At 37.1% G+C, this 13,776-nt stretch overlaps 1 protein-coding gene and 1 long non-coding RNA gene across 24 annotated transcripts in view; one reads left to right on the top strand and one right to left on the bottom strand.

Moving 5' to 3' along the window:
* The window catches only part of fnbp1b (formin binding protein 1b), a 35,276-nt gene that overhangs the window by 6,235 nt on the left and 15,265 nt on the right, over nucleotides 1-13,776 (bottom strand). For 4 of the 23 annotated variants that reach the window (XM_077738138.1, XM_077738125.1, XM_077738124.1 and 1 more), the window contains exons 5-13: nucleotides 11,041-11,103; nucleotides 10,127-10,231; nucleotides 8,826-8,840; nucleotides 7,584-7,712; nucleotides 7,316-7,462; nucleotides 5,277-5,474; nucleotides 4,072-4,260; nucleotides 288-302; nucleotides 12-47 (exon numbers count right to left, since the gene is read on the bottom strand). In XM_077738138.1, the coding sequence (XP_077594264.1) occupies nucleotides 12-47; nucleotides 288-302; nucleotides 4,072-4,260; nucleotides 5,277-5,474; nucleotides 7,316-7,462; nucleotides 7,584-7,712; nucleotides 8,826-8,840; nucleotides 10,127-10,231; nucleotides 11,041-11,103 (897 nt within the window). Of the gene's footprint in view, nucleotides 1-11; nucleotides 48-287; nucleotides 303-1,631; nucleotides 1,728-4,071; nucleotides 4,261-5,276; nucleotides 5,475-7,315; nucleotides 7,463-7,583; nucleotides 7,713-8,825; nucleotides 8,841-10,126; nucleotides 10,232-11,040; nucleotides 11,104-13,776 lie in introns of all 23 variants that reach the window. The other 19 variants (XM_077738128.1, XM_077738137.1, XM_077738148.1 and 16 more) reach the window with 19 other exon arrangements.
* Nucleotides 5,968-11,996, top strand: LOC144211104 (uncharacterized). Its single transcript, XR_013329525.1, has 3 exons — nucleotides 5,968-6,113; nucleotides 7,853-7,955; nucleotides 11,802-11,996. It is a non-coding gene; the product is annotated as an uncharacterized LOC144211104 (long non-coding RNA).

The raw sequence follows: 13,776 nt of genomic DNA, 5'->3' as shown, positions 1-13,776 counted from the left end.
AACGTGATCACCTCAATGAGATTCCTGACGTGGGAATTGAGCGTGATCTGCGCCATCGAGCGGCAAATGGGAGAGGGATGAGGGGGGGGACGACACAGCCACGCCACACAGAAATAAATAAAAAATAAAATATATAGATACACAAAATGAGAGAACACCCGTCGTTATGTCACAGCAAATCCCGAAAACAACACTTGGCGTTATTGGCAAAATGTGTTACTGGGTGGACATGCGTCATGCTGCGTTGGTGGTGGGTGATGGCGGTGCAGTTACTCGGTCATGCTTACCAGCTTGAGAGAAAGCTTCGTGGCGGGGGAGGAAGAGGTAGGCGGGGGCGGGGGGAGAGAGAAAAATAAAAAATAAAATAGTCAACATCAAGAGGGAAAAACATGAGGGATATTCAGGCTTCTCATCAATCAAAAAATCTGCTCATTGCAGTGGTTCTCAAACTAGGGTTAAAAACACCATATTCCCCAAATAATTATATATATTTATATCAATTTTGCTAGTATTTCTGAATATTCCGATTATTCACTTAAATTGAAAAAAAATCCACTTTTTTATCTTTAGGATAGTCATAGCTATATATTTTTTGCAGTTTTTGGGCTTCATATTTAATATTTAGAAAGTAAATTAAATTTGAGAACCCCTGTAGTAAAGAATGAAGGGTAAGGAAATAGAGGAAAAGCGGGTGAGGAAAGTGTAAAGGGTGTAGAGATAGATAGATGTGCCCCTCAGCCCTTTGGGCGTCCTTCTTTAATGTCATATACTGGACAGTAGGTGGCGCTAGAGGTGCATGGGTATATGCATATCTCAAACAAGGAGGCAACACATTGGGGGATTCATGGTTATCCGGTTTAAAGGCTTGTAGGCTGGTGGACACTTGTTAAATCTTGTTGTTGTATACTATGATTTATTTTGGCATTTGAAGGCAAACGTTTAGTCATCAAGTAGCAAGAATCGATATAGGTCCTTAATTTTCTAGTCACGTGAACCATTGAGCTTGTACAGTTACAAAAGGGCTAACTAGCTTTTAAGTAGTCCGACAGACAAATGTATGTAACATGTACATTGGAAACACAGGCTGAATTAGGAGTAGGAGGTCTAAGGTCAAAGGTCATTTTTAGTGGCTATTTGTTGCAATTGAAGCTTCCCCATTCAAAACTTGGCCATTAAGTTACATGCTGACAAGTTGTCAACATCTATTTCTGCCAATGGTCGTAAATGAGTTGACAATACACAAGTAAAGTCTTGCTACGCTGTAGTCAAGTCACTTCTTAGGCCAAAAAATGCCATTTAAAGTGGCTTTTAAAACAAATAAACCCAAGCAAATCAAGTCTTGGAGAACTTTCAACCAGAAAAAAAATGGTTACCAAACTCTTAAGTCAAGTCTAGTCATGTCACTTAATGAGACTTGAAGTGACGACCAAACTCTTAAGTCAAGTCATGTCAGTAATGTGACGATGACATCATCACGATGATCATCACATTTGCAGAATGCGCACGTAAACGTCAAGCCGACACGGCGCAGGTGATGTATAGCATGAGGCCTTCATCTGTGGGGGGCGTGTCCGTAGACGGACGGCCGTTTGGGCTCCTTTAGGAGGATGGCACGCATAGCAGCAACTTACGACGTACTGCCGGGCTTCGAAAGCATACGTGGGCCGACCCAGAGTCCTCTTCATGAGTTCTTTGTGACAAGCGAGCGAGTGCGGCCTTTGCTGTTGCTGCTGCGGTAGTTGTTAGAGAGAACACACATCAATCCGCACACTAAAATGACCCTTTATGGAAAGCCATTTGAGCAGTTATGTCCTTTTACCACAAATCGTCACACTAGCAAAAATGCCAAAGGGGAGATGAAATATTTGCCTGCCATTGACATCCTATCCATTTTGACTACAAGAGGGCAACCAATAATTAAATAAGTGTATCAAATAAACAGTATAGTAATGTTTACTAACTACCACAGAACATACTTTGCGAATAATATATACATAACACTGAGCCTACGACTTTTTTTGGGACTAAAAATCATTTAACATAGAGATTTTTGCGATATATATGAATAATAAGATACAGTAACTGTCCTTAATATGTTCTACCCATTTACAGAAATGTATTTACTACTAGTGTGAGGAATTGTCCTTAAATTAGGAGCCAAAGTCATAATATAAATGCTCAAAATGCTGCCATAAAATCAATATCCTTATGCTACTACCATCACTAAAGTTCTTAAAACAGACAAACATCTATAGACATGAAACAGAGATAAACTGCTGTCAGCCATGAAGCGGTACAAGTTGACTCTATCTGATGAAGAAGGGGGAAATAAAAAGCTGAAAATCTGCACAATCTAGAAAAAGTAGTTTCCTATTTTCTCCCATGAATAATGCTACTTGCCTAGAAACTGAGTAGGATCTGAAAATTGTTAATTATTACATAAATCATCATCTTTCAGAGCTATTAACTGACATCTGTGACTATTACCACACAAGCATTTCCTTCCCCACTATTGGTTAACAACTTTCACATGACATATTTGTACTACTATCAGAATTTTCATAAAGTAAGGATTTGAAACATGAAAAATGTTTTGTAAAAATGGCTAATATTGATATTTTTATGACCAAAATACTCACTAGCCCTCAAAATAGTCTAAAAAATACTTCACTGTCCACTGTAGTGTCCCTTATGTCCCTTAAAGAGTTCAAATAGACACCAATCACTGCCATTTCTCCCACTCAAAATGGATAAGGACATCTATAACCATCAATGAACGCTATAAAACGATTTCCAGAGAACTCTAAAAGTGACTAAAGAAAACAAAAACAAACATACGGAAGGAAAACGTGGGCTAAGTCCAATTCCTGAGGTCACGGACAACCGGACAGGTGCGTTTCAAGCTATGCAATGACGAAACCCTGCAGGAAATCACTCTGACACTCCATGTCAACACATTTGGAAGAAAATACTTGAGTATCAGGCGGCGCCATTTATATCAATGGTTGTTTTGTAAAGTGTAGACTGAGATTTAACATTGTGTCTCCGCCAGCCATATTGCTAGGACCAGGATAAGGGCACTTTGGGGATGTGTTGTAGAGAGTTAAGAATGAGGACACAAAATGGAGACGAGGTCGGTGAGTCAGACAGACATCACTGATTCACAGGAAGGGGAAGGAAGTTAGGAAAAAAAGGACTTGCACCGCACTGTATGAGTCAAGGCATTAAATATGTGATAGTTTGGAAAAAATTGCTATGTGTAAACTTGACATTAAGGTAGTAGCCTCCTAAAATAATGATAAATTGAAATATGTACCCTACTTTATCCATTGTGAAAATGAATGATAATATTTCCAGTTATTTAGCACTAATTTAAATTGAATTAAATGTTATTATTGTCAGAATAATGAGATTTAAAGCTTCATAAATAACAACAACAAATAGTTATATTTTTGGGGGTAGATTAAAAAAATGTATTACATACAAAAATAATTTGGTGATTATTTCTTAGCTCCCTTCAGCGAATATTCATAGAATATTAATAATATTATGTTCTTTATTTGTGAACAAATAGACGAAAAAACTTTCCAATTATCTGAACAAATCTTTTTGCACTATTAGTCTGAATATTAGAATTTGTCCAAAAGTACTACAAAAGAATTAATTAAAAAAAAAAATACTGTATTTTCACAACTACAAGTTGCACCAAATTTTAAGGCGCAGCGTCAATGAATGACACATTTTATTTTTTTTTTTCATATATAAAGCACACTGAATTATAAGGCACCCTGTCTATTTTAAAGAAAATTTAACTTTTAAGTGCGCCTTATAGTCGTGAAAATACGTTAACTTTCAATTGACAGCATTGAACTAAAACGTGCTTTGATTCCAATGTGGTTCATGTTTGGGTTTTCATGCCTTGAGGGGCTTGTACAGTGCGGAATGCCAAGTGCTCAGGTGCAGAGACGCACAAAAAAAAGCATGCACAAAGCTCGCCATGTACGCACACACATAGTCAGGCGCACGTAAATGCACGTAATTGCACGTAAACGCACGCACACGCACACTTACCCCTCGCCTCAGGCTCCGCAGGCAGTGCATTTTGGGCTTGGACGCCATGAAGTCGTTGAGGCGGTGGGAGAGGGGCTCCTTGTGCTGCTTGGGAGATTGGGAGTCGTTGGGAACGGCAGAAGGTGAGGGCAGGGATGAGGCTGGGGGGGCCGGTGGGGGCTGGCGAGGGGACGTTAACAGGGACATAAACTACCGGTCAAGAAAGACAAAAAAAAAAACCATAGAAGAAGAAGAAGAAAAGGGGAGTCGAGAATCCCAGCGGAAGAAAAGGAGGAGGGAACACAAAATCAATAAGCCTCCTTCGACATGTTCAAATAAATCAAACATAACTTGAGTGGAATGTTGCTAACGTCGGTGGAATGGGAGGAAACTGAAAAGTGTGGTTGGAGCGAGCAGCTGGAGCGCATGCAGGCGTCCATTTTGGAGCAAATCTCGGCTATGTGAGATGTTCAAGAAGAAGAAGGCGTGCGGTAGAGATGCCATGCGTTGTCATGAGGTCATTCCCCCCCCAAAAAAACATAGCTACTCATTATCAAGTGACGCAAAAATCTCCCAAAAATAAATTACGGCCATTTAAGACGGCAATCCCCCGCAAAACCAATGTATTCCCTTTTGGAAGACTGTCAACCCAATTAGCGGTCTAATTTATGTCCCAAACATTGACGTCAAGGTTATTTTTAACTGAAAGTGAACGTAAAATGAACAAAACTTAGATTGGAAACATATTTTAGACAAAAGTACTCGTCTACTATCAATGCCAGTCAATGAATTCAAATACTATGACTTTCTTGTTAGCAAAATACAATTGTTTTGGGAGGGATCACTGAATTATTTCTCGCCAAAAGTCTAAAAATGCACTTTTTTAAAGGTTATTCATCCCTACAGGCACCAAAAGTGACACAAAAGCCTCCAAAAAAAACAAAAAAAATGTAAAATGAGTGTACCACCAGCCCGCAAGTCAGATATCAGCTATCTCTGCTCTCATTGGACAGCCAGTCAGTGGAAAACAAGAGTGATGCAGAGTTGAGGGGTGAATTAATACGGAGCCGGGAATGCATTAGTTTGTTACGGGCGGGACGGACGCTCCACGTCAGTGAGGGAAAGGGGGAATAAAACCACCATCAAAAATACAGCAGAGAACCTGTAGTCGGTTATCTTGGGAGGGTTGCAAATGCCTTGTGTGGGTGTGGGTGTGGGTGTATTACCTTGTTTTTGTTCTTGATGAAGGGCCAGAGTTTGCCCTTGCTTTTGCCGGCGGACCTTTCGCGAGATTCGCCTCGTGAGTTGTTGCTCAAACTGCTTTCCGAAACCGTCCTTTTCATAGCTTGGCCGTAGTCCTCGAATTCGACGTCTCCGGGAGGTTCGAAACCAGACTTGTAGGACTCCACCACTTGATTGGAGTCCTGAACACAATGGCAAGATCATCAATATTACTCAATATATTGGTAGAATCATTACTATAGAAAATGATGCAGAAATGAATTAAAATCAATGCAAAAACAGCCTTAAAAACAACCAAATTTTAAACGTAAACAAAAGTGCTTAAAGGCAAAATAACTGAAAACCCCACACCAAAAACCACAAAACAATTTAAACTCATTCTACCCCTAAAATTTTAATGGCTTCCATGGCAACCAATAAGTAAATCTGGACACTATTGTAGTATAAAAGTATTTCTTTCTAAAAGAGTGACGTCTTTTTTAACACAATCAATCCCATTCTTTTTAGAGAGGTTATCCCAAGGGTAAGATATGGCAATACAAAGTATCATGACACATCCCCATCATGATATATTGTGGCACGCCTCGTTAACGGTGTTAAAATCTGCTGTTTTCTTTATGTCAAACTGTATCTTAACACTGCACGGTCTGCTTCCTGTGATTCTCTTCCTTAATCGACAGGTCTGCAGATAAGCCGCCACCAGAGCTGTCTACCTCGCTTACGGCCAATGTGATAAGACAGAAAGAAAAATAGAGGGAGAGAGCTAAATATATCAAGCGTGACCACAACACCAAGAGAAACATGAATCACACAACGACAAGGTAAGAGAAACTTGCACATTTGCCGGCAGATGTCAGACAAAAACCACACATTTTGCCCCACATATACGTATTTGGATAAAATATTAATATGCTGAATATCAGCAAAGTAAATATACATTAAAACTCCTAACGTAGATTGTCGATTTTTTATTAGGTTTGAAATTATATGTATATATACATGTATATAGGTGTATGTACATGTATATAGGTGTATGTACATGTATATAGGTGTATGTACATGTATATAGGTATATACATGTATATAGGTGTATATGTACATGTGTATAAGTATATATACATGTATATAGGTATATATACATGTATATAGGTGTATATGTACATGTGTATAAGTATATACATGTATATAGGTATATATACATGTATATAGGTATATGTACATGTATATAGGTATATGTACATGTATATAGGTATATGTACATGTATATAGGTATATGTATATAGGTATATGTACATGTATATAGGTATATGTACATGTGTATAGGTATATATACATGTATATAAGTATATATACATGTATATAGGTATATGTACATGTATATAGGTATATGTACATGTATATAAGTATATATACATGTATATAGGTATATATACATGTATATAGGTATATGTACATGTATATAGGTATATGTACATACATGTATATAGGTATATGTACATGTATATAGGTATATGTACATGTATATAGGTATATGTACATGTATATAGGTATATGTATACATGTATATAGGTATGTGTACATGTATATAGGTATGTGTACATGTATATAGGTATGTAAATTATACAAAAAATAAATTTATATTTCCTGAATATGGGGTAGATAAAGTTATCTAATCTAATCTAAATATATTTTTTGCATAACTGGTTAACTAATTTGCCAGAAGAAAACATATCAGATAAAATATAAGACAACACTGTTTTTGTTAAATTAGCAAATTAGAAAATTAAAGTAAATCATATTGCATGAATTTTTATGACATCAGCTACCACTAAGATATCCATTCCAGCAACTAAACATATCCTGCCTTGTGACATTTTGGAAACACACGTGAGGCACAAATATGAAACCCCCCTCGGCATCCTTTTTTTTTTTTTCATTGCACGCCGGCCACGTGACAAACCCCCCTCCCATTCCTCCTCCTCCTCCCGCACATTAGCCACGCTTGAGTGTTTTGCCTCCGTACCTCCTTAGCTTGGATGGATTCGGCCGCCTTAGTCATGCCGTCCAGACATTTTCCCACGATGGGGATCACCTGGCGGTCCACGTCCGAGAAGGTTTTCATGCACGACGATAATCTCTCGATACGCTTCTCTTCCATGTTTTGGAGTTTCTACAAGACCAAAAAATATACATATTTATATAATAACGACAGATTTAGCAATAATATTAAATATGAAGTTGAAATAGACAAATTTATATGCGTATAGGCATTGAATTTGAACATTAAATACCTGAAAAATGTTGGGTATGATGTTGTAATAGTGCTCATTCTGTTCTTGGTTGAACTTTTGCAGGTAAGACGAATAATCGCTCTTGCTGTCAGTTGCCATCTGCTGCCTGGCCTGAGCCTGCTGGCGTGCCTGCACAAAAACAAATGCACAAAAAAAGATTTAATAAGGAGGAGAGGGGGCTTATTAGTGCAGACAAAAAAAAGAAACACAAACAAACATGGCTGTAGCACAGAAAGAGTTACAAATACATTTGTCTTGTGCTTTGGCAGGTTCTTTTCTGAGTGGAAATTTTGGAGACGCCATGTTGGCTAATTTTGAAATGATGACCAAGTGGAGCGAGAACGGCCTTTCTACAAATCTCAGCAGATGGAGGTAAGATTATCTCAAGTAGACAACATGTGTGCGCTCTAAACATATCTGTTTATTCATTCCATGACAAGTGAGATAATACTTGTTAGGGATCGTGATAAATGATAATAATAATAATTGTGAAATAGGTAGTAGATGTCTTTTAGTCCAAAAAAATAGGGTTCACTAGACAACTAATGCAAATTAATACATTAAGAGATTTAAATTACAGTCATAAGGGCAACTAATACATGTAATTATGGAAAAAAATACCGTTTAACAAAGACCATAATTATTTTTTTTTTAAAACAAATGCCATTTTTTCACTCCTTTTTCAAATCTGTGCAGTGAGTAGTGCATTCAAAACAATTGGAAATAGAGCTGTTCCACAAAATGGATATAAATATGTTTACTCTATGTTTACATTGTAAATTTATTCTTAAATAGTGCATAGTGCAATTTTCCCATTATAAGACACTTTAGTTGCAATTTACAATTACGATTAGAAAAAATACACACAAACGCACATATGGATAATCAATAGCTAATTTCCTAGACTGCAAAAGAGGAAGTGCTTTTGTCGAATATCCGAATGTGGAAGTCAAAACCTCCACAAAAGGAATGTTAAACACTATGCGGGATGAAAAAAACAAACTGAGTGCACGTGTGAACATGCATCGCGATTAAAAAAGTGCGCTTGCACAACACCTTCGTGTTGACGACAAATAATATCCTGTTTTAAGTCACGTAAGACAGACTGCGGTTAAAAACAACCTTCGTCGAGATTTAATTGCACACTTAACGGGAAAAAAACGACAAAGTGAGGCAAGCCACTGACGTCGGGACACAAAACGGAAACGCCTCGTTTTTTTGTTTTTGTTTTACCGCACCTACCTTGAGAGAACTTCGCTTCAAGGTGAGGCATTAAAAAAATATATATACAAACACATAAACAGATAAAAATGGTTAGGCCGTTTATAGCTGGGTCATCGTTCATTATGGGGAAATTTGGTAAATAATCGTACAGGAAACTTCATTGTTTGTGTGTATTGAGGACCTGATTGGAGAACCCTTATGTATTGAGGACCTAATTGGAGAACCCTTATGTTTTATGCAGTATTTTTGAAAGATGTAATATATTTTGGGTTTAGTGCTTTAATCAAACAACAATTTTGAGCTAATTTAGTTGAATATTTATGGATTTCAGTCAGTTTCGACACTGAAAACACATAAAAAAAAATGATTTTTTTTTTTTTTTTGAAGCACCTGTAGGCTTAATGCTAATATTAATGAATACGCCCATTAAAGCGCTAATAAAAATTAACATTCCGCTACCTGCTAAAGCAACAAATATTCACTCCAATGCATAACGAACATTCATTAAAAATAATAATAATAATGACACTTACATGCATATAAATAAGATCATGCATGTGATGAACTGTTATTTTATTATGTTCTAATTTGATATTAAATATTGCCATCTAAGCAAAAATAATAATAAATAATACATCTTAGCAAATTTTTTTGGAAGAAATCCCTAACCCCAAATTGTAGGCCCAGAATGAATAAAAAATACAATAAATTACGATATCAAGTCAACTCAAAGACATTTTCCTGACAAGTTTGAATGGCAAAAATCCATCTAATCAATTCAAAGTGGGGACAAACAATGTCTGCCAACCCTCCCAATTTAAATGGATTAGCCACTTGCCCCCCTTCAAAGACATCAAACTGCTTAAAAAACATAGCCGTGCAGTGTTGATGGATATAAAAACCCCCTCATAATCCCACGGTCAATAAAAGTGACAAATAGCAAACCCTGCCAAATCATATGATGTCATGGACGACCGTGTGGTAGTCGTGATGGCGTTGTGGCCCTCTTGTACGCAAATAAATTAGATGTGATGCACGAGGATTGAACAGTGCACTTGCATAAATGCTGCCACTGTGTAAACGGGACAACACAGCTCCTGTTTGGTTGGGCAAGCTCGCTTCGGGGCCATTTTTTTTCCTCTGTTTGTGTCCAGTGAGCAGAAAGGCTCTTTATTCCCCGGCCAGTATTTGCATAATAATCGGGTCTCAACTGTGTCAACTCTTGAGCCCGAAACCCCCAGCCTAGGAAGGGGACTTTTAAAAAGGGGGTCTTTGGATTTGGATGTCAAAATAGGAAGTGGAATATTAAAAATACGCACCTTTTCCACGTCAGCTTTCGTCACGTTGATGTCGGCGTCCATTTTGTCAAAGTGCTGCTGAGCTTTGTCGGCCTCTTTGCAATCTCGCTCATATTTCCTTTTACACTGGAAAAGAGTGGAAGGGAATTTAATGCATTCTACTAAAGTGCAAATTGGCCTTTAATGTCTTGAAAAATGCATACCTGGCAACTTTGGCCAATTGCTAATGTTGCAATTCCTTCTTATTAAGTGATAATAATATTTACTCATATAAGGCACACTTAAAAATCTAAAATGTTCCACAATATGTCACTTTTTATGCATTAAATTCAAGATTCTGTAGATTATGCATTAAAGCTTGACTGTCAAATTACTTTTTTAAACAGTTTTTCCCGTACAAAAGTTGTAATACTACATACACAATTTGAAATGATCAAAAAATGTATAAAATACGAGTAAAGGTATGGAATATATCAATGTGTATTTTACTCATTTCACAAATAAGTAGCACACCTGACTAAACTATAAATAGAGAAGTTGTACCCAGAAAAATACTGTCATTTCGAAGAACCATAGTATTGCTTACAAGACTATTAAATGCGTCATATGGGCTTTTCAACAAATCCAACATACGTCTTTAGTGGCATTTTAATGTGAGTACAAAAATAAGCAATCATTCAACCCCCCTTTTCCACAGCAACAATCATGAGTTTGTCGGGAGTCAGTCTGCCTATCAGCCTCACAAAGAGATCATTGAACATACTCAACGTACATTCTGAGGCAGGGGGGGCGGGTTCGGATTCAGCGATAAGGACAACCACTCTGTGTAAGCTCTCTTCTAAAACCAATAGATGTGACATGGATGCTTTTTTTTCCCAAGTGGACTTTGTCACACTATACTGTAAATATTCAAATCTTGGTATTTAAAAACTCACCGACTCCAGCTGTTTCCACGAGCTCTCGATATGCTGCTGTGCTTTGCGGCCATCGTGGAAGTGCTGTTGGAAGACATGTAAAAACAAATATTATTTTAACGTTGACGCCAAGCTTTTGACATAATGAGGATAATCAGCACTCCATTGAATATTGCCAATAATAATCATGCCGTAAAGTCAGTCAGGAACAAAAGTAGGGCAAGTACATACAAGTGTATTTACTACAGATCCATAAATATACTGTATATGACCTCATTCCATATAAGATTAAGGAGATATTTGTAGTAGACACAGCAGATGGCTACAATTCAGGAGTGAGACAGATAGTATTTTTTTCCTAAACAGTTTTCGGGAGACTTTTTGGTTTTGCAATATTGTCAAAAATGCTTTGTTTTGAGATTTTTTTTTTAATTTCCATGAACTATACTATATTTTTGTAAGTATCTTTTCATTAGTATTTGGAATTGTTTAGCAAGTCATGGATTTTTAGGAGAATATTATGCAAAAGTTAATGTTTTGTCGTCCATATCCAATCATGCATAAAGTATTTCATATGTACAATTTTCTGGAGGTATATGGACTCTACCACTATAATCGTCATACTTCCCATTTCCCTATATTTTTAAGGAAGCTAGTTAAAATAAGGAAGCGCTGGAGTGTAACAGAGGAAGTACTCGAACACAGCGTCGAGCCCCTAGAGACCCGTCACGTGCAAAATGGCTCTTCATATTTCAGAGGCTTACACATTTCTGTTTTGACAGGACAAAGCAGCAGATAAGACAACCAAGATTGACTGGCTTCAATACCACGAGCAAATATTTCCCCATGTACAAAAAGCTTCAAAAAATGGACACGGATATGAGAGTGCTGGAATCACAAGGTTCTGAAAACAAGTCAATTTTCCACAGACAAAAAAAAAAAAGACCCAACAGCTGCATCCAGGTTATCAGACAGGAATTGAGGTATGTGGGAGTACACCACTGCCAACTATACTTATTTTTTTCTTCTTTGCAGTGCCGCCCAAGTAACTGCGAGGTCTGGCAGTACATGATCCAAATTAAAGTACATAAACCCTTATTTGGGTAGTAAGGAGACTATGGGTAGTTTTTATGCAGTTTAACTCAAAAAACAACCTTTTATTTCTCCAAATTACATAGAAAAATCTGGCCTCAATATGTTTACATTCTAAATTTCTGTATCTGACCATGCAAAGCCAGGCCCTCCCAGTTAAAACCAGTATAAAAAATATGTTTAAAATGAACAAAATGGTCCAAAACGATAAAGTCAAGGTAAAAAAGCAGAGTCTCCATAGTAAATGTTACTAAAACAAATATGTATGACACAGTATGCCTCTACGCATTGAAGTGGTAACAAGATAGCTTAGTCAATTGACTGACATGCTTTACAGGAATGTACTTCCCCAACCACAAACTCACTCCAGCGTGGTTGTCAGCAAACATAAAATTTTGCTGTAAACGGCCACAAATCATAGAAAGAATAGAATAGATAAGCATGATAAAACCAAGGAATTTTCACTGAGCAAGTTCTTGATAGCAAGTCCTGTTTATTCTTACAAAAACTCCCAAAAAACCGCTAAAGTTAACAATCTTAAGACCTTGGTTTTTGGTTTGGTCTTGTTGTTGAACTAGTTTAATATTAGACTTAGTCTTGGTCTTGTCAAGTCTTCAGTTTTGGCCTTGATTTTATTCTTGGCAGAGTTTCAGATGCCCTTGTTTGAATGCTGTCCCACATTGCATCACTATTAGTTTTACATTCCTTGCTTTTCTTGGGCTATTCTCACCTGTTTTTGTTTTGTTTTTGACAGCCGTCCATTGGTACGTCTTAATATTGCTTGGTCTTGACTCTGGTTTAATTTCCTACATTATTGTTCTTAACTCTGTCTTACATTGCATCGGTGTTCATCTTTACTTGCCCTGGTATCTTTCTTAAGCCAGTTTAACATGATATCAATTTAAGTCTTAGACAAAGTCTCCCATTTTCATGGTCTTGGTCTCAACTTGCTCTCCATTCTCTTGAGTACAACACTATTCTTAGCCTGTGGTTGCATCAACCTACTTTGCCGTTAGCGGTTGTTTTCAGGCCAGCATTTACAACTCAACCTTACAGACTTTTTAAGCTTACACTCTGGTTTTCAGCTAATTTTTATTTTCAATTTTTACTTAAACGCTTACTTCCCAACTGTCCATCGAATAAGATGTAATCATTTTTTTACTGGATCCATTTAGTTGAGGTCCACTGAACCGTGACTCAAATAACAGTAAATGCCAAATAGTATTTAAATCGCACAACCCTGTGATTAAATAGTTAATATAAGTAAGAACTAAGCATGCAATTAGCTATCTATTTGCTGACAGATCACCTTATAATCATTCTTAAAACACATTTGTAAACCGAATGACTCACCCCCCCAAATGACGAAACACTGCATTGTGGAGGCAAGCCAAATTCTTAAGGTATTGTGTCATCTATTTTTTCAAAAGGAGGTCTTATAATTCAGATTTAATTAAATATACTTGTGTAACTAGTTTGAATTTTATGAAGCCAGACCATGTTGTGGTACAAATAATCTTAAAATCCCTTTCTAAGAACACTTTTGGGGTCCCACCTGGACGCTGTTTCCAGCTGAATTGACCAAAACAGTAAAATGAGCAAAAAAAATGGGAAAAAATAACATTTTAACATAACTGTCCTATCATAACACAAATTATCTTCGTT

This window comes from Stigmatopora nigra, chromosome 17 (assembly GCF_051989575.1).
Source record: "Stigmatopora nigra isolate UIUO_SnigA chromosome 17, RoL_Snig_1.1, whole genome shotgun sequence".
Classification (NCBI taxonomy): domain Eukaryota; kingdom Metazoa; phylum Chordata; class Actinopteri; order Syngnathiformes; family Syngnathidae; genus Stigmatopora; species Stigmatopora nigra.
This window is presented reverse-complemented; position numbering and strand designations above follow the sequence as displayed.